Source organism: Protomyctophum parallelum (assembly GCF_964188405.1).
Source record: "Protomyctophum parallelum genome assembly, chromosome: 3".
NCBI classification, from domain to species: Eukaryota; Metazoa; Chordata; class Actinopteri; order Myctophiformes; family Myctophidae; genus Protomyctophum; species Protomyctophum parallelum.
The window spans coordinates 34,399,577-34,420,944 of NC_139698.1; the positions used below are offsets into that span (position 1 = coordinate 34,399,577).

Genomic DNA, 21,368 nt, shown 5'->3' on the forward strand with positions numbered 1-21,368 from the left:
ATCCACCTCTCCTTAGATCCTGTTCCGCTAACTTGTCTCAGTTAAATAATCTTTCCAGACAAGATTGGTGTCTGTTGTCTTTAAACAACAGCTGTGATCCCATTCCTGGAGGAAATAATACACCAAGAGATAGCTTTGCAAACTACAAATCCATCTTCATCCTACCGTTCTTGTTTAAACACTTTGAACACATCACTCCTTGCTTCACCACACCACTTGCTTGAAACCTTTAAGCCAGGATTCATTTCCGCTTACCACAACTGGCAAAAGTAGATTTGTGTTGCTTTCTCTTGAAGAATAAATAACTCCTACAGCAAGACTGACCTGGAGTGAATCCATGTCTTGAGACGAAGAAGAGTTGATTAAACATAGAGTGACAATGCTAGACTATTTCGTAGATTAAAAGAAACATGTGTGAAGCTGACACAAACGCATAAATACATGCATGGTAGAAAGATCATAGTAAGCAGAAGACAAGTTTAATTAGCACACAGAAGGCCCCAGTTACGACATTGTGTGGTCAGAAATCAGATACAGGTGTCATGGAGGTTGTTTTTTTTGCTCATTCCAGTAATTGGATGAAACTAATTGGAATGAATGGCTGTAGTTCCTCCGTCTGTCCGTGTGTGTGTGTCCATCTTGTACACACTATCTCTATAGTCATGTGATCAACACAGATCTGTCCGATTTACCATTATTTCTTCCTGATTAGATTGCCTTTCAAAGTTTGCAGGATTGGTCTGTTTTCAACAAAATGCCTCAAATCATGAATGCAGCGTTCCCACAAGGCAGAGGGTGAAATGCCACTTGAACATTTTCATATAAGCCTCATGGTGGCGCTTTTTGCATTTTGACCTATAACTGCACCGATCTGTGTGAAACTTTGCATGCACACTCCCTAGAGGCCAAGTAAAACCTTTGACCTTTGCATTTTTCACACCTGCCTTTTATAGCACCACCAGGAGGCCAACTTTTGTAAAACACATCGTCACGTAGATCATTTCATATTAGGATTGGCCTGTTTTTTAAACAAAATGCCTCAAATCATGAACGCAGTGTGCAATTTTAGGCAAGCACCAGCAGGTGGACTTTTGCTAAATACATTTTTGAAACAAAATTCCTCAAATCTTGACTTGAGAATGTCAAATTGTTATCAAAGGCGTAAGAAGAAATGACATTGGCCTATTAGCGCCACCAGGAGGCCACAATAACCCACATGGTCTTTGCTCCGAGGAGCACTTTTTTTAGTTTTCTGTGTTACTGACAACAGTTAATGCTTTTAATATACCGCATATGAACCAAGAAAGCGCCTCAGGTCCACTAGGGAGAACACAATAAAATCTGTAGTGTTAATTTAACTCTGAGAGTGTACACATGGAATCAAATGGATCTGAAGGTTTTACTGTACGTGTAGCCCCTTAATGGTTCCAATTAAAGTGCAAGCAGGATACAAACTTTGGGTAATCAGTGTGAATCTTTGATTTTACTACTCGGGAACAATGTATAAGTTGGGAATGCATCCCATGTCCAGTTATGGGTAAGGGCGGGCATGCAACAATACTTGTTGTCGGAGTACACTGTGTACAGTATCAGACCGATGTCATCAGTATATTGGCTGGATTGGTGGTTCTTGGCAGCTCTCCATAATAATACTAGGGGCATATTGGTTGGCCCTGCCTCAAATCCTCGCTGATGCCTTCCTGGGTTTTTAAGTCGGTCTGTCCCAGCTAGAGGTGGAGCTCTCGAAAGGTTACTTTCCTCAACAACAGTTTCATTGAAACCTGACAGTTTCAGTGAGGAATTTGATATACAGTACCCTTTCCTATAGGTTACTTAGTTTACTCGTATTCCCTCAGGGACATAGATTTACTCTGGATTAGCCCTCTGTGGTTAGCCTCTGTGGTCTTGTAGTTGGTCTACCTGTTTACCCCATGCAGAAGATTTCTGGTTTCAATGTGATTAACCAAAGATCCTTTCATATGGATGGATCTATATGTTGTGTATGATATTTTATCTTCTATGACATCTTCTATGACTTTTAAATGCCCAGCTTTGTGTGTCTGTGTGTACCCCATAGCGATGATTTGATTGGCTGAGCAACCCATACCGATGGTTTTATTGGCTGAGCACCCCGTATCGATGATTTGATTGCCTGAGCAATGTACGTATTGAGGACAGAAAAGTGAGGACGCCAATTGTGATTGGCCGGAATGTGATGATGTAGGATGATGTATAATATAAGACCACCCCTCACTTCACACAAGTGTGATTTTTGAGCGGGCGTCCAGCTTTGAGGGTTTGTGTAAACACAAACATTGTGTTAACACAAACATGACATTTCTCCTTTATTGGTTAAACATGGACATTTGATGTAGCCATTATTTTCTCTTGTGGAGTGAATCAGTGCTTTGGAATCATGACGTTTTCATCATGACATCAGATACCTCATTCCATTTCAAGTGTCTTTGACCACATACCACAACCACAATCCGTTTAGTTCTTCATTCATGTTTTTCTATGACTTTACAAAATATAGATTTTGAGTTTAAATTGTTCATTGTAGTGTGTTCACTCTTTTTAATTGACTTACCTACACTGGCAATGTGTGTACTGTGTACGCACGCACATGCAGACAGACAGACAGACAGACAGACAGACAGGCATAATGTATTCAATGTGTGCAAAACAGCGCCACTGAAAGCTATAGCACTATTATGTCAAACGGCTGGCTACTTATAGTAAAAAACTATAATTTATTGTGCACAGTGAGCTTGTCACCGAATGTGCCAAACACATCTCTCACAAATACTAGGGCTACTTAGGTTCTCAGACTCATCTTTTACTTTAAGGAATTGTGTACATTATAACCCATCTCAAAAGTACTCTCCCCAAGATGATATACAATTGCCCCAACCTTCCTGCCACTTGCAAAAGATTTTATTGCTGAAATAGTTCAGCTGTAAAGTGATTCAGTTACTTTTATATTATAATGGGTGGCTTGAATGTCATCATATCTTCTCACTTTCAGCTTCATTTGATTTTTGCGAACAGAAATTGGTTGAGATCAGGTGAATATTATGGAAGCCCCCCCCTCTCTCTCTCTCTCTCTCTCTCTCTCTCTCTCTCTCTCTCTTTTTTCTGTCCAGGATCTATTACCTCAGAGGCTAAAGAATTTGGGAATGTTTAATGTCAGTATTGTGTGAACACAGTGAACTTTTAGCCCCACTAACTAGGGACCTGGTGAACTTATGTAAATATGAATCCTTTTAATAGTTGTGTTGGAGGGGCTAGGGAAGAGAAGACAGCTTTCTCTGTCTCTGTCTGAGACAGAGAAAGCATTGCAAGTAAATGAGGTAAGTGAGGACAGGGACAGAGAGAGTAGACTAGAGAGAGAAAGATAATTCATCCGTGGTCGATCATGTGGTATTTCTCATGGGTGGGGAATGGAAAGGCAAACACTGTGATTGTTGGTCTTTGAAGCTTGTATGCTTTTATTTGAGCAAAACTAACAAATTACTTTGATGTTTCTGATGCTATTTTCTATCCATGAATAGGAGAAGATAAGCATTTGCCATGGCTGATATAGCTTGCACTAATACTCTGGATGAAGAGCTGGTACTGTCAAGCATATCTGTAAAATTGAAAATGCATATTTTATTGTCACACCACTCTAAGGTGCCATTGGATAACATACTGTAGACATCATGTCACATGTAAACATGATATGACATACTGTAATTTACACAGCATGAGTCATGTTATGTGCTAGCTATTTCGTCTTTCTCTCTACCCCCTATTGTCATGTTGTCTCTCTATTTCAGTGTGCCTTGCACAGCAGACTGTCACCCACAAACAGTAGACTGGACTCCGAGTCCACATTATCCAGAGAGTTTTATTGCGACAATAGTAAAATAGATTGCATCCAGCAATTGATTAAAGAAAGAGGCAAGGCCAAAAATGTAGACAATAAAACACAAAAGGGAAGGCAAACCAGGATAACAAAAGTGAAACACGACAACACTGATGTCTAGGAACTGACAGTGAGTGAGAAAAATCCAGTCCAGTCCAGTTTTATTGACAGCAAGTTGATTAGTGAAGTGGCCACAGGTGAGTAATGGTCAGGGGCTGATGAGGGAGTTGGAGACAGGTGTGCAACTGCGACTGAGTTGAGATTGACACATGCAGGTAAATTATATCTGTTACCGCATACATGTACACACAGAAGCCCCCCCCTCATAGCGTGCGTGCGCGAGCACACACACACACACACACACACACACACACACACACACACACACACACACACACACACACACACACACACACACACACACACACACACACACACATCTTTACACATCTTTAAAATCACAGCAACCCCCTTACAGGCAGACAGGAGACCTTGGGCTCCATTTTCGCCTAAACCCCTTATCCCTAAACTTCTTTGCCTTTTTTTTTTTTACTATTTTGCAAAAACAAATTGAATAGTTAAAATGGCCAGTCTTACAAGCTCACAACGTGTCAATGTAGAGTTGAACTAGCCAATGTTTTTCAAAATAGTTAAAAAAAAAGGCAAAGAAGTTTAGGGATAAGGGGTTTAGCGGTGACAAAAATGGAGCCCCTTGTGTCCCAGGAACATTTGCAGGCATCGGTCCTTACACATGTCTACTGATAATCAAAACATGCTGTTGAGATTCACATGTCCAATAGTCTGTGCCCTAAGGCGAGAAAATAGTCAATGTGCTCATTGATGCTGGCTGACTGGTTGTTCGGCTGGCTGACTGGTTAATCAGTCGGCAGGATAGCTGGTTAGCCGTCTCTCTGGCTGACCTGCTGCTGACTGTCACGTATCCCATCTGTTTTGCTGGAGGCAGTGAATAATCTCACACACACACACCGGTATACTCAACAAATGTTTCATAATGTACATACATTCAACACATCACCTCTCGCACAGGGTGAAGCACATGTAGATGAAGTGTTTCTATGACACCCCCCCCCCCCCCCCCACACACACACACTCAAGCCAGCGAGGGGTGTAGAAAAGCATCAATAAAACTGAAGCCCACTCTCCTGGGGCCACCTGTCGATTACAGTGGTAAAGACAAGCTGCCTAGTGCCTCCACCTCCATCCATTCCCAGCATGCAGCGTCCACTGGGCCTGTACACACACGCGTCACGCAGCCCCAGGCGAACGCACATGCGTGCACACGCACGCACGCACTCGCACACACACCTTTTCTGATGCTAGGGAATAAGGGATCTTCCTGTTTACACTATGGGGCATTGTAGGTTAATGCAGCTGCATGAACAGTTGAGATAAAGAATTCTATAGAGAAATGGTTATTATGATACAAATACGGTAGTTATTAATCCTGCCTCGACAGTAGGCCTATTATGTTGCTCACGCAGGAACATAATGGATTTCACGCATATTTGGATATTCATCCTGTAAGGCAGTGATTCTCAGATATTTCCCGGTCAAGGACCCCAATTGATATGTATTGCCCTTTTTGAAAATATTTTGTTCCAGCCAGGGACAAAATTAAGCTTCAAGCTCACACCCACTGCATTGCAGCACATTGTGAGCTTGCTGATAGATTTCGAAATAGCCACATTATATAATAAGGTTAAAGTGGTTGATTTTAATCCCCCTGGAACCCCTAAAGTACCCCTGGGGGTCCTCTGACCCCACTTTGAGAACAACTGCTGTAAGGGCAAATAAAAGTAGTTCACTATAGGCATACATGTAAACGTTGTATATAGGCTAAACCTGCAGAACCATACCCTGGCCTACAATAATAAAGAAATATATAGGCTTATAAATAAACATGTAACATTTAACATCACATAAATAGGCCTATAGATTTGGAATGGATTATAGCTGATTCATTTTATGCCACACTACAACATCCCTATTGTATTGCCATCTACTGGTCTGTAATTAGATGAAATTATGGATATACCTGTAGATCCCACTGTTTATCTCTCGTTTATTTATTTTTAAAAGCGAATGTACCAGCTGTGGGAACGTCGCACATAAATTCACAGTAATTAGGAGGGAGAATTGACTCAACTGAAGATGTGTAGAGGGTTGCACGGGAAAAAGCTAAACAATATTTGAATGACCCATGATAAACACTTGTTTGATAACGTTGTAACGATAAATAAGCATTTTTCATGGTAGCGAAAACGAAGCATAAGAATTGAATCCGCTGCACTGACGACAAAGACTGTATAACTTCAGCACCACGGACAGCTCTTGTATGCCACTACTGCATGACAAAGACTGTATAACTTCAGCACCGTGGACAGCTCTTGTATGCCACTACTGCATGACAAAGACTGTATAACTTCAGCACCGTGGACAGCTCTTGTATGCCACTACTGCATGACAGACTATAACTTCAGCACCACGGACAGCTCTTGTATGCCACTACTGCATGACAAAGACTGTATAATTTCAGCACCACGGACAGCTCTTGTATGCCACATGTACTGCATGAGAGGCACATTCAGCTCCATTCCATCCGCAAGTTAGCACTTTTACCGTTTTATCGACTTCATGCAATACATGATCAACACTGAGTAACATTAACAAAACACACATTTTTCACTATTAATCCCGGTTGAAGCACACATTAATGTGATCACCGGACACTGACAGTGTTTATTCTATATGACTGTGCAATATCGGCCGCATTCTCTCCCTTCTCTGCTCCCTCTTTCAGTTTCAGGGTTTCTCCTGTAGCTAGGTGGCAGAAGAGGCCCACTGCAGTTGAGCTTTAGCCTACTTTATACCACCGTCACCATCCCATCTTTGCATTGCAAATGCCGAACCCTATCACTCCCAATAAAGTCTCCGTTCGATCTCCAAAATGAAAATCAGAGTTATGGTGAGATTGCCTACCAGGCGAATTTCTTTCATCAGCTTTCCGGAAAAGATGCTGCCTGGCCAAGTCTGACGACCCCCTTCAATATTCTATCATTAACATACCTAGTTCATTTATTGCTTTGATTTACATTGCTGCCATAAATCATGTATAGGTCCTGGGGTGAAGGCATGCTCACTATATTTGACCCCCCCCCGCACGCACGCGCGCACACACACACACACACACACACACACACACACACACACACACACACACACACACACACACACACACACACACACACACACACACACACACACACACACTTCATGATTTGTTGCCCACACAAATCAGTCACATATGAGCAGGAGGATGACCTCTCCCTCCCTCTCTCTTAACACACACACACACGCATGCACTCACACACTCCGTCTCTCTCTCTCTCTCTCTCTCTCTCTCTCTCTCATTCAACGGCCAATCGATAAATGAATGCAGTATTCAAATGCATGTCTCTTTCTCCCCCTTTCTCCTAGCAGAAACAGAGGGATTTATAAGGCGGGGTGCAGTCAGTAATGTGGCGCCGGACAGGAGCACACACCGCTAGCTCTTCTTTTATACTTGATGTCCCTCTCAGTAGAGATGGTTGAGTCCTCGTCAAGGTTGCTGTGGTCCTATCCTAAAATTCACTACTGCTCACTTCTCTCCAGCGACGCACTCAAATCGCGCTACCAGCTGACATAGCGCGGCGGGCGGCTTTGCTGTCTCTGTGACAAGAGAAGGAATATACTTCAAAACCACAGAGACATATATAGGGTACATGTATTTAGTTTGAGAACATGAAGGGGATCTACAGAGACGGATACTACGACGGATCTATTGAACTATCAGGCGTCTTCAACAGGAGATGTGTTAAATGTGGCCGCGGGGACTTTGTTCAATCTAAAACGATGAGGATTAGAACGGGAATTGTTTTTTGGAATCTCATGTTTTCAATGATGTTCACTTGTGTTAAAGGTACGTCGCTGCAGTAAATGTATTTTTATATGTGCGAAGTCAGTCATCAATAGCATTACAGACCAGGCATAGACGATGTCGGCGGCCAGGCTTTGGAGTTTGGGGGATGCATTTCTTCGGCTTAGCAGTCTCAATGCAGGCTTTGAGTGGCTCGCTCAATAGATATTCTTGCAGTAGCCTACGCTTCTTCAAATAGCCTACGTGAGCTGTTTTGCTTAGTAGACTAACTACAGAATTATTGGGCTTTCAAGTGCACGCACTGCAGATTTCCTATGAAATATATTATATCCTACTGCTGTATTTCACATCCCAGTGTCATGTTTTCAATAGCCATTAATTATTCGGGATCGAATCCGATCAGTTTTCACAAGAAACGATAGGCTATAATATAGCCTACAATTTAAAGGCCCCTCACAATTAGCGCGTTGACACCAATAAATTGTCGAGCGCGGTGTTCATCGGACTTGTCAATCCACGCAGGTGTAAGGTGGGCTTGTTAGTATTCTAGCGGGTCTTTCGGAGGGTCTGCTGATTTGATATACGCTCTATAGCCGGTTTGCCCGGTTAGGTAACATGTATAGTTGCATTTCCCCTCTCATCATTGCATAGCTGCATTATTTTTGAACGAAATGAAAAATCCAACACCATCCAGAATGATCTTGTCCTGCATGCTGCAATATCATTTTTTGTTGGCTCTTTTATTTATTAAGTGCATCGACGAAATTGAGGCTTTTACTACCAGACACTGTTTTATTAAGATCTAGTTTCTAGTAATTCTTTATAGTATAAAATAAGTAAAACTAATTGTTGCACATTTCCCATCCAGCGACGATTTGACTGCATGTGTAGTGCAACAGCTTAAAGAGATCATGTCATGTCTGTCAACGAGCCTCCACTCTGGATCACATTTTCACATTAATACATCTTCAGAATGTTGTTCCAGTTACCAATTATATTTAATCTCTCTCTCTCTCTCTCTCTCTCTCTCTCTCTCTCTCTCTCTCTCCCCCCGTGTGTGTGTGTGCGTGCGTGTGTGTGTGAGACAGAGAGACAGAGAAAGAGTCACTAGTGTTTGACACTTATTTAAACCTACAGTCACCTTCAATCTCATTCCCTGACACCTTTTAGGCCATTGACATTTTTCCGAAGTGTATACATTTAACTTTTATATCTACCTTGTATCTGTGTAAGATAACCTGATCAAGGACCTTTCTTGATCACCAGAGGGAAGTGTGTGTGTGTGTGTGTGTGTGTGTGTGTGTGTGTGAATTTACACAGCGTTGAAGACATGCATTCCAAAGTACACTACAACACAGATTGCCAAACCCATTTACAATAAAACAGAGTTATATCAAATGGAGTTAAAAGCTCTAATCCACACCCAAATTACACTGTGATCCCATTTCGAGTGCATGCATGACACAGTAAAAGCCTCAGTGTTTTTTCCATTTGTAACTCTGTACAAATGGAACCAAATCCATTTCTACACTCTTAGAGCTTTTACAGTGCATACTTTTGAATGTAAGCTTGTGCCTCTGTGCGCCTTGTGTACAGCCACTTCCCATGCAGATATCAATTTGCATGCAGATTGTTCACCCTGTGAGTAATTCTCATGTCTGTCTAATGGGGGTGGATGAAATGTGCATCATGCAGAGCAGTAGCGCCCACCAAGAATGAGCCAAGACGATTTGAGCGCAGAGTCTCAGGCACAGCGCTGTTTCATCACCACCCACATTGTGGCAATGTCAAACCACAGGGCCACCGCCAATCCCCCTAGTTCTGCTCCTTATTAGAGAGGGGGGGGGGGTTGTTCTCTTAGAAAGGAGCTTGGAAAAACTGGGGAGAGAAAGCGGAGGGAGGGAGAGAGAAAGAGAAAGGAGCAAAGGGCGAGAGGGATGGTCTGGGTGTTCTCTTGGAAAGGAGAGAGAGAGAGAGAGAGAGAGAGACACTCCTCTACTGTGACAGTTGACAATGTTGGCAGAATTAGAAATGGCCCCTACTAGACCTTGCCTAATGGCTCAACTCTCCTGCCATGATAATGACATTTCTAAAGCCTGTTCTGCAAAGCACAAGTATGCATATCAGTCGTTTGCTAAAGGTGCTATGTGACTTACTGTGAATTACTGCATTTGGAGCTGTGACCCAAGGCCAACCCCGTGGTACACAGCTCTGGTTCTCAGTTCACAAAGTTTCCCCAGTCGCCTGTCTGGAATTTGGCACTCTGTGGTTTGGCATGAAATGAAATTAGTGACATTTTTATGACAGATCACCAGGCACACGGAAGGTCAAACCCCCAAATCCCACAATGCTTCATATGTCTTTGGGGGATATGTGAACAGGTATTATGGTGTTTGACAAAAAGACAGAAGAACGGGGGCTGTGTTTTATGACAGAACCCCACTCCCAAACAACTGAAACATCCAACTGTGTCATGTAATCCTCTGAGACCTTATAAAACTGCAGGGCCTGTCACTTATGAAACTATAGAGATAACATTTCTTTTTATCTGAAAATGGGTCAGTTGCATGTATGAATTTAATTCCTTGACATTATAAGCATGACTTGTTTTGTTCATTGCCCAGAATGCAAGGTGGCCATGAGGGGTGTGCCCCCCCCCCCTCATTTTTTGTCTCACTGTCTCTATCATCCCAACCAATATAATTAAAATCCAGAATTGTCATTGAATTACACATGTGTACAATTACTCGATGTGTACAATATTTGTGTAAATGCGGATTACAATGATGTAGCCTAATGATTGTAAATGCCATGATCAAGTGAGTTAGACTTTCTTCAGATTTCAGTTAGTGAATATCTGTACAGCACATATATTGCGAGTCTCAGCTTGGAGTAGCTGGCTAGCGAGCTTCCCAAATCTGTTCTTCATGTTACCAGTTACTGTACTTTCTGTTATGTAGATAAAAAGCTAGACACTAGATTTGTATTTTTTATTGAATACATTTGCGATAATAATTTATTTGGCTCAAGTATGCAGAGCATCTACTGGGACCGCCTATTCAATTTCTCATCGTCTCTCAGCTGGTCCTGTGGGGGACTTCTTCCTTGAAGAAAAAGGCAGGATGTTATTGTCATGGGAAGTCAGCGTACTGTACTTCACATGATTAGTTGGGAACTGGAGGATATGTAGAGATGTGTTTCCATAGTTCTTTTTTTTTTTACGCTGAATCAAAGAGATTGAACAGACTGTTAAAAATGAATATCATTGTACATCTGCTGTCCCGCAAGATCACTCTCTCGGGAGAATAATGCGTTCCTCGTGGCATGCTCATTTCAACACACAAAATGGAGGCTTCCGTGACTGAGTACCAGGCACTCACTAATTGCTGTTAATCAGGTGGGCTGTGCACAGACAGTAATCTGACCACAGAGTCCTTGATGAAGACTTTCTCTCAATGTGATTATGTAGGCCTACTGTATACAGACTGGGAAGGCTACTGGGGCTAATCAGGATTACAATTTGTCTGTGTAATTATACACTATCTGGAGGGAATATGCAGGGTGTTATCCCCTGCCCCCCATACTGTATAGGTTCTCCAAGTCACTAGCCCAATAACATAGCTCTATATAGTGGTGGCTAGTTTCTTGGAGGACTCAGTGGGGTCCAACCGAAACCCAAATTAATAATGTGTGCTGTGCTGGAATCCAATCGCCATGAGAGAGAAAAAACATTGCCATTGTACATTTCTGCAAATGGAGCATATACTCAACATTTCAACCGCTTAAACCTATGCAAGCATTTGGTTCCCTCCTTTTTTTCCCATTACACCAAAATTCTCTTTGACAATAATAGCTGAATAGATTAATTTTGTATTATTGATGTAGATTTTAGTTTGGGGGGGTAAGTCATTATAGAATGCTTATTATTATATAATTGTTATAATTGTTGTAAAAGCTGACTTGTTGCAGCTGACTTGCAGCCAACAGCACAATAAATACATTACATTTAACAATTAGCACGCATAAACACAATTAACTGCAAACGCACATTAACTATGGCTTAATTTATGCTCAATTATACGAAGGTGTCATGCCAAAAATAGCTGGTCACAATGCCTGGTGCATATGACTGTGATGATTGTGAGGTTGTAGCTCAGCAGTTTTCCATGTATTGTCAGTTTTGACAATATATTAACGAGGCTTAAAACACGAAACACTCACTTAAAATTAATGATTTGGTCCTTGTGAAATATTCAAAGTGAATGTTTAAGCCATTCCATCACTTCACTATTCAGTAGGACATTTGGGGCTCTGGTTGTTGTCCAGATCCGCCGATCCGACTGATATCTATAAATGCCCCAGTCTCATGTGTGTACGTACGTATGTAATCCACGTAACTCGAGAACCGTTCGCCCCACTTACAACAATACACCGTTCAGCATAAAGGCCTCTTCCCGGGCCCTGGACCTGATCACACCTATATCTCCATATATGGAGCTGGCCTGTTCTGACATCAATCTGACATCTGTATAGACTCCATATTTGGGCATTCCTGACAAAGAAGTCCATATAGGGGCATAAAAGGGACACAGACATAATAACTGGGTGGGGCATACATTTCCAACTTGCATCGTTCCAAGTAGGCCAGTGAACAACTGGCACCGCTCTAGTTAATGCACATATATGGTAATGCGCATAAATGAGACTGACGACTTCAAACATGGTGCGCACACCAGTGAGGACTTGAGGGAGTGTGCCCTGTGTCGAGTCGTGTCTGGGTATTGCATAACCAGGTGGGGCATGCATTCCCAATCTGCATTGTTCCAGAGTAGACTGCAGGTGCCAGTCTAGTTGACATGAATGACTGGCTTAGTCATTAACAAGTCCATTAACAAGAAATGCCAATTTAATAACCACAGCAGTTCATGCAAAGGCTCTGGCCCTGAACTCTTGGGCCCCTGCTGCTGAGGCTCAATCCAGTTCATTAATCCACCCCACCCCTGCATGTTGTGTGGAGAAATGTTCAACGCCAATGCAGGCTGTTATGTGGGATACAGCAACGTATGCTTCAGGAGCAATAAGTTGTCCTGTGTCCCTTGATGTTCCTTTTTAGTAGTGATGTCTAATTGGATTATCCAAAGTGCTTCTCAAGTGACCGAGTGGCCTCCGGCTCATGGGTTTAGGCCTGGGCTGGGCTGTTAAATGCAGCTGATAGTTCCCTTGGATGATAGCTAGTTTGCTGAATATGATTTGGTCAGTTCTTCTCATACAGTATACTAGGTGTTAATATAAGCAAGCAGAGGAGGTTTGACGATATTCTTGCTGTCAGGCACAAGAAATATCATAGCTTACCGTTCCTTGACATAAAATGAAATAGGCTGATGAAGGGTTGCTTTAGAGTCAAAGCTGGAGATTCAAGGTGGGCCACTGACTGTTTGCTGCACCTCAGGTGCAGTTTTCAGAAGGGATTAAATTCTGTCAGCTGTGTGGAGGCATATATCCTGATACAATCTATATAGCTAGATATATCTAGCTGCTGTGGTTAAACCTCCGGCTAGCTTGATGACTTTCTAGAGTTTTGAGATAAGCCCACCCAATGGTAATGGGATAGAGAAGATAATATGAACTTCGAGTAATTTGCAATCTTATTGTAATAGGGTTATTTATGCAGTTACCATATTCGCTAACCAGGGTTTTGAAGGAAATCAAAGAAAGAAAGGCAATTATCTTAAGTGAGATGCAGCAAACAAAACAGCCACTACAGTACCATACCATACTCCAGTATGCATTTCCTGATTGCCAATTTAATGTAACACACAAGTTATATGTTTTAATGGTTATGGTTTCTTTATTCTTGTTTCTAATGATGATTACGGTATTCGTCATTTCTCATTTCTCATCGTCATTATTTCTCATGAACTCTATGTGCAGACTAGTATACATCTTTCCAAGGGTAATTAGGTTGTGCCTACTGCCTATAATTAGTGATTCATACTGTATAGAAATCTGTGTAAAATGTATTCACTCACTTCCTTAATCCACTCACTTCAACTACTGTGACTGTGTCTGCCATGTAGGAGTCGGACCCCCAAAATGATTAGGCATGAATGTACTAGGCATTTGTCCTGGGGATTAGGCATTTTGTCCCGGGGACCCCCATAAGATAAGATGTTTTGTTCTAAATTAGATTTAGTGTTTAGTACAACTGTTTGCTGGTTGGGAAGATAACAGCGGAGAGAGTGAAACCTGTCTAGTCATTCTTAATTGGGCTGTCTTCTATATCCCATGATTGCGGTGAAATAATTTTAAAATTCAACACTTTGCTGGGGACCCTCTGGTGCCATGGGGGTCCACAGACCCCACTTTGAGAACCACTGCATGGCCTAGGTGTCTACTTGCCTATGATTCAATTCATAAATAGAGACCAGGCAATCCACAGGGGCAAAGTGGTATCTGTGAAACAAATGAGATCCCATGATAAAAAGGTAATTGAGGAGATGGTACACTGCTGAGTAGAGGTAGTATCCCTCCCATCCTATTTCAGTAGTAATTAAACTGATAGGTGAGAGTGCTCTGAATACCCAGTGGGACAGTTGAATACACTCTGTGTACCTGTGTATAGATTGATAGATACTTTATTTGTCCCTGTGGGGAGATTGGTTTCCAGCACAATCCTTGTGGCCTCAGTACACCACACACAGGTGGGATCACATCACAAACAAAACTGTGGCTGGGAAATACATTGCCTCTACTTTTTGGAAACATTATCTGGAAATTTGAGTAGTGCCTTATTATCTCAAATGACACCGTTTACACAAAATACTGTGATTGCTTTAGGAAGTTATTAACTTTCTAACACAGCACGTCTCTGAGATGAGAATACCAAAAATGGATCAATCCTACGGTGATACTAGTTTTTATTGTTCTTTCTTTTTCTTAGCTGACAAAACACATTTTCAGAATGTTTTATGTATACTGCACACACACACACACACACACACACACACACACACACACACACACACACACACACACACACACACACACACACACACACACGTGTTTGTGTGTGCATGTGTTTGTGCATATGAACGTATAAAGCTATTACTTGTTCAGTGTGGCAGTCTATTTGATTTGTGCATTTTTCACCTCACTGGTTGTCAATTTAAAACCACCAGAGCCCTTTTCCAAATTGCAGTACCACTCTCATGAGGTAATTGTCATCCACTAGAAAGCCTCTCTTCTGTTTCTGTTGTGTGCACCACCACAATTCCCCTTTAACATGCATGCATGCAGGCAAGCATAGAGTCACAGACTATGTGCCTCTGTCCCTCTTTATGCTTCACATAGGGGAGTTTGTACACTTTGGGAGGAATACTACTTAAGCTTAATGTACATTCTATGTGTTAGTATAGTATAGGCTAAGGCTATATAGTGTGACCTCATAATACTATGTGCTTCTATGCCTACAGAACAGTCTCTTGTACATTCAATATAGGCCTACACTTCTCGTGAAGACAGAATACATGGATAGGAACTAAAGAACCAGGCAGAAAAACGCAATAAGGGGAAAATACAAAGAAGAAGACGCAACAGATAGATTTGTAGAGGAAAGACAAAATAGTACTTACATTAAATAAATAGGTAAATGGGTCTCCCTTCAGATATGTACTATTTACGCTTTAAGGCCAACCTTGCTATGAGTAGAGCCTGTAACCATCAGTTATGCTAAGTGTGCGACGTCACCATATTACTGTGGCTGCCAACTGTCCCTTTAAATTAGGAATCGTCCTTTACTAGAATCTCGTGCCTAACGCCACGTGGTCTGTGCTGTTGTTGTGTGTCGCTGTCGCAGTGCGATCCGGGTGATTATCTTTGGCCGTGTGTTTTCCATGCTGGACAGCTTGTGTTGTTGTTGTTCCATGTTGTTGTGGTCCGTGTTACCGTGTATATTCTCGGGCCATCACATCACGGAGCTGGGGGAAAGACCCTCTGTGAATGGCCAGTAGTCAAACAGCCACAGTGGATGGATGTCATTGATACTCCATGACAAATTTCAGACTACCATGTCTATTTATGTATTTTAGTGAATTAATATTTTCCTTTACACAATTTCACCAGAGCCATATACCAAAAAGGGGGTTTTGAGGTAGATGGGACACTTTGACAACTTTTTATCATAGCTCATCATTTTCAGCACATTTTGTCCAATAAGAAAACTCTGATTAGAAGTATATTTCCGGGGGGTGCATGATACCCCCCTCTTCCCACTCTACTACAGAGCTTGGTTGAAAGACAGTGATGTATCACGGCGACAAAGGCGTGAATGGCACTTCCACCTACTCCGGATACGTCACGGTGTATGACCTGGCCATCTGAACTGGCGCACAAAGTTGTGTGCTCCATGGGCACAAAATTGTGAGCGTGGAATTCTCCCAAATGCAATAATAGATTTGTAAAGACACACTTTGTTCTAACAGCTCATATACTACCGTATAATACAGGTTGTTAACCACTTTAACCTTCTAGACTTAGTAAAGTGGAAGTTGTCTCTGTACTTGGACCACTTTTTTGCACCAAATCTCTTTGAATTTGGAGAATGGTTCAAGTGGTTAATATAATCTACAAAACTGTAACTGGGGGAAGCTTTTAACCTCACATCATCAGGATTTTCAACTGACTAGTGTGATCCGGTCTACTGTAGAAATGGCGTCCGGTTAGGTATCCGGTTGGCGCTGCTTTGTTTGAATTCCCCTAATCTCGCAAGAACAGAAAATGCAAATGCAGAAAATGCAAAGGAAACAAACATCAGAGGGCACTGTTTTCCTTTTTTTGGCGATTGGGTTCCCAGATTGGTTTTCCCCCACGAGTCAGTCAAAGTAAGTCAAATCGAGTAGTCTAGTCTCGCTGAAGAGCGACTTGCAAGAAGCTTGAGAGAGGGAGAGAGGGCATGATGGATGCTTTCTGATATGAACGGTCCATCTATATAGCGCCAGGCTGTCGTCCTCCCATAGTCCGAAATTCACACCATGTGAACGGCACTGTCCTAAAACGAAGTATAAATTAAAGGACCACTACACAACTTTTCAACCTATCTTCATATTATTCGTCCTTGGGAATCGAAGCTAATAGAATCGTCAGGCTTTCTATTCCTGAAAAGTTGCAATGAGAAAATGGAAGCCATGGTTCTCACGATAATAAAAATCTAAATATATATATTTTAAAATCTTGTTTAAAACAATCTGCCTAACGATGATGTCACTGGTGGACAGGTTTCTGAACTGCCCACAGCAAGTAGAAATAAATGGTGGTATTTTATCATGAACATTATTGAGGACCAATTATATGGTTGAAAAGTGGTGAAGTGGTTCCTTAAAAGCATTACTAGAAAAGATTACAGACTTTACACTGTCACTCCATGCCGTTGAAGTGGTGGGGAATAAAACAAGGGGTTTCCAAACAATATGTTTATACAAGTTATTCAAAAGTCTGGACTGTGTGCGAGCAACTCAACAAAGTGAACTGCTATTAGCTCCTGGGAACAAACAATAGCCCAGAGCTCTACTCGTACTGCCACCATTTTGTGAAAACGCCATAAAACCACAATTGCACTTATAGTGGAATCAGACTTAACTGCCTACTTTAAAAGGAATGAGATGGTTCTTTGGCAAATGAATTACTGTAGAACTGTTCAAACTTGAACAATGGACCATTTTCACAGAAGATGGTTCGACAGGTAAATGCTTTGAAGGAAATAATGGCTGCGCTTCGTTTAGATGTGTCTGTTTGCCACATGGCATTATGAAGTTAACTTTTCAGAAACTGTCCCTGCATGCTTGCACAGTAACACCTAAAGGAAAAACACCCACAATGAATGTGTAAAACAGTATATCAAATTAAAATGTGAGTACAATGTCACTGTGCTCAAAATCTCTCTGTGGCTGTTCATGTGAGGATATGCAGCAACTCTTCTGTTAAAAGTTCTATTAAGAATTGGGATATTTGAACCAATTGCTAACAGGGGAGAAGACCATTAAACAAGGAACGACAGAGTTGGTCCTCGGGGCTGCATCACACTGAGAACATAAAACACTGCATGTTTTTACTTTTTATAATATAATGATACTCAGCCTTAACAGCTGTCAGCACTGTATTCCTGGTGGTGCTGATGTGAAATTATCTTCTCTTTGTTGAGCCATAGTAAAGCCTGGCATAGATCCGAGTGAAAATAGTTTGAAACTCTATACAAACAAAATGACTGATAAGTGCAGCAGTGCCAGTGATTGATTAAAAACTGAGGCAATTGAGATTCACAGTTTGCTTGCAACAAAACTTATTTTTTCATCTCGTTAGTTGATACAGTTTTTAAGTAACACACACACACACACACACACACACACACACACACACACACACACACACACACACACACACACACACACACACACACACACACACACACACAAACTGTATATATGATGACTTCGGGTGGTACAGTTCAGTACAGTACAGTACAGGGACCCCGGACCCCCACATGGTAACTCTGTCATTTCTCAACCGTTTCGGACGCGGGGCGGCTCGCCGGAACCGCCCCGGCCCCCTGGGCACGTTCCTGGGGGTCTGGATGTTCCGGGGACCCCTCTGCGACCCCCACTCGGTAACTCTGTCCTTTCTCGACCGTTTCGGACGCGGGGCGGCTCGCCGGAACCGGGCCTGCACCCTGGGCAGTGGGTGTGTTCCTGTGGGTCTGGAAGTTTCGGGGACCCCCCAGGGACGCCCACACAGAGTTGCACCACTTACTTCACACAGGTGTGATTTTAGTTTTTGTTACGCATAAAACTGCATATGAAACCAATTTCACATTGTCACACTTATGTCTCCTCTTAAAACTTGACTTCCACAAATCAATACTTTGCAACACAAGGGAGCAGCTATATAAAACTTGTTTCTTTTTCTGTTGTTCTGTAAGAGAACGCTAGTGAAATAGAGCACAGTAACGCAGAAATACTGCAGCAAATAAAGCCCATCGCTGTGTTCGTTGACCTTTGTTTTGCTTGGTAAGGACTCTGTCTGTTCGCTCTGAGCTTGGTAACCAGGCTTCACTGATGGATATCTCTTTGTCGGCTGACTCACCTTTAAGGTCGGGTGCAAATCAATACAAGTTTTTCTTTTGACACACTCTCACTTTGATTGTTGTAAGCAGTGGAATCATGTCTCCCTCTACTACGTGATTGGCCATCATCATGAACATGATGAAATATCCAAAGGGACAGTTGTCCTCGACTAAACACTACTGCAGTTAATCTTTGGGAAAACGGCATATTAAGCTGGAAGACCACTGTAAATATTACCTGCCAAAAAGAGTTAGTGAAGAAGAGCTTAGCAGTGAACAAAAGTTGGCTTTTGGATATTGGGCTTTGCGTATGTTTGTATGTTCAGAAACAAAAAAACTATGTATAATTAGCTTCAATTGGTGTTCCAAGTGCTTTGCTCTATTTTCCTGCAACAGAATAAAAGAGAAAACATACGGTAGTTTCTGCAACAGAACAAAAGACACTACATGTACAAGCTCACAACGTGTTGTGATGTTACACACTGTGATCTTGTAGCTGTGTTATTTTTTGCTGTTTATGAACATTTGTGGTGGGAAAACAAACGAACAAACAAATAAAACATATACCCTATAATGACCTGGGTATAAAATATATAAAAATAAATATAAAATAGGGATATCAAGTTGAAAGGTGTTACAATATTTAGAGTATAGCACTGAATCTGTATTGGGAAATTGAGTGTGCAAAAAGTTCAGATAATATGTGGTAGTCTCAAAATCCTAAGGCTCAACTTCATGTCTCACGACACGCCTTGGTACACTGTTTGGGGACTACTGATGTAGAGAGAGAGAGGAGAGGCATGCCTGAGAAGACAGGAGTCTGAATCACAAGGAGGAGCATGCAGTCCAGTTATCTTATACCTCTTCTCGCTCTTTCTCACCTAGACCATAATAGGTTTGTGGCCCACTGTGACCGTTATTTATGCTTTAAGCTAACTGTACAGTATGTGTACAGTATGTCTTGTGTATTTGTACTGTATGTTATGCTGCACTAATGTGTTTTTGTACTGTGTGTACTTGCACTGTATGTATATGTTTGTAACTTTGTAATGTGTGTGTGTGTATAGGACCCCCTCTAAAACGATATCTCAAGGGGCTATCCTCCCAATAAAATTTGGACTAATTCCGACGGTAATGTGCTTATGTTATAGAGGATGTTCCTACTGTAGGCTTGTAAGTGTTTTTCAGTGGTTTTCATTTTAACTGCAGTGATTCAACAGCAGTTATGAGCGGTGTTACAAATTTAAAAAGATCTAGTATACATTTATTTAAAAATCACACTCGTGTGAAAGTGAAGGGTGCTCTTATCACCATGCATCATCATACATCACATTCCGTTCTCAGCCAATCAAAATCACAAAAGTAATTCCGGACACTTTTGGCGTCTTCAATTTTCTGCCCTCACTTTTATCGTCAATATGTACTTTGCTCAGCCAATCAAGTCAATGGGGTGATCAGCCATCACAAGCCAATGTTTGGTTTCACACAGACCCACAAAGCTGGAGGGGCCACAAAAATAAATAAAAGCTTACATAGCTGAGCAGTATTATCCAATCCTTTTTCATAAAATACAGATGAGAGAGAGAGAGAGAGAGAGACACAAAGAGCCTTGGGTCGAATTCAAACCTGTGCCAACTCTCTATCATACACACAAGCTAAACTGCTGTTAATGGTCTTGTCTGTTACTAATTCATTTAGGCATTGAAAATAATAGCATGAACTATGGTGCATAATGCATTTTGTAGTTGAAAAAAATCAATCTCTGTGCCAACAAGAGAGGGGCCACTAAATAATGCTTAATTAACAGGATTATTCTGCCCAAAGTCTCTATGTAAGACAGAGAATTCTGTCAGACACAGCCTGTGGGTTGCAGCACACATATTGACACACGCATGTGTGCACACGCACACACACACACACACACACACACACACACACACACACACACACACACACACACACACACACACACACAGATTGACAGACGGTGACAGCCATGCACCCAGAGCTCATCAGTATGGGAGATGACCGCCATTTTGCTCGCTTTGTTTGCAGCGCAAATCTAATAATCAGTTATGAGCATGAAAGGTGCGGTGCGTGGTTTGTGTATGTGTGTCTGTCTAAAGGCCAGGGGTAAATCTAACGATTTGAGTAACAGCTGGGACCAATCTCGGTCTGTCTGTCAGCCTGCCTGCTGAGGCCCCTGTTTCTGCCAGATTTATGTGTTATGATACTGACTCATATTTCTAAACCCCATTTTCCCTACTGTGCAATCACAGCGTGTTGTTAATGTGGTTCCTCATCACAATTTATGGTTGTGTTGTGGCATAGAGCTAGTATTGTCTCTTTGGTAAGTTGTAACCCTGGGGGAATGTAAGATACAATGGAGGTAGCAGGCAACTTGGTGA

At 41.9% G+C, this 21,368-nt stretch overlaps 1 protein-coding gene across 1 annotated transcript in view; it reads left to right on the plus strand.

Moving 5' to 3' along the window:
- Positions 1-7,711: 7,711 nt before the first annotated feature.
- Positions 7,712-21,368, plus strand: part of LOC310855938 (CUB and sushi domain-containing protein 3-like) — a gene marked incomplete at its 5' end in the record, with an annotated part of 374,665 nt that continues 361,008 nt past the window's right edge. The window contains one exon of the mRNA XM_083761135.1: positions 7,712-7,889. Coding sequence (XP_083617261.1) covers positions 7,712-7,889 — 178 coding nt within the window. The remainder of the gene's footprint in view (positions 7,890-21,368) is intronic.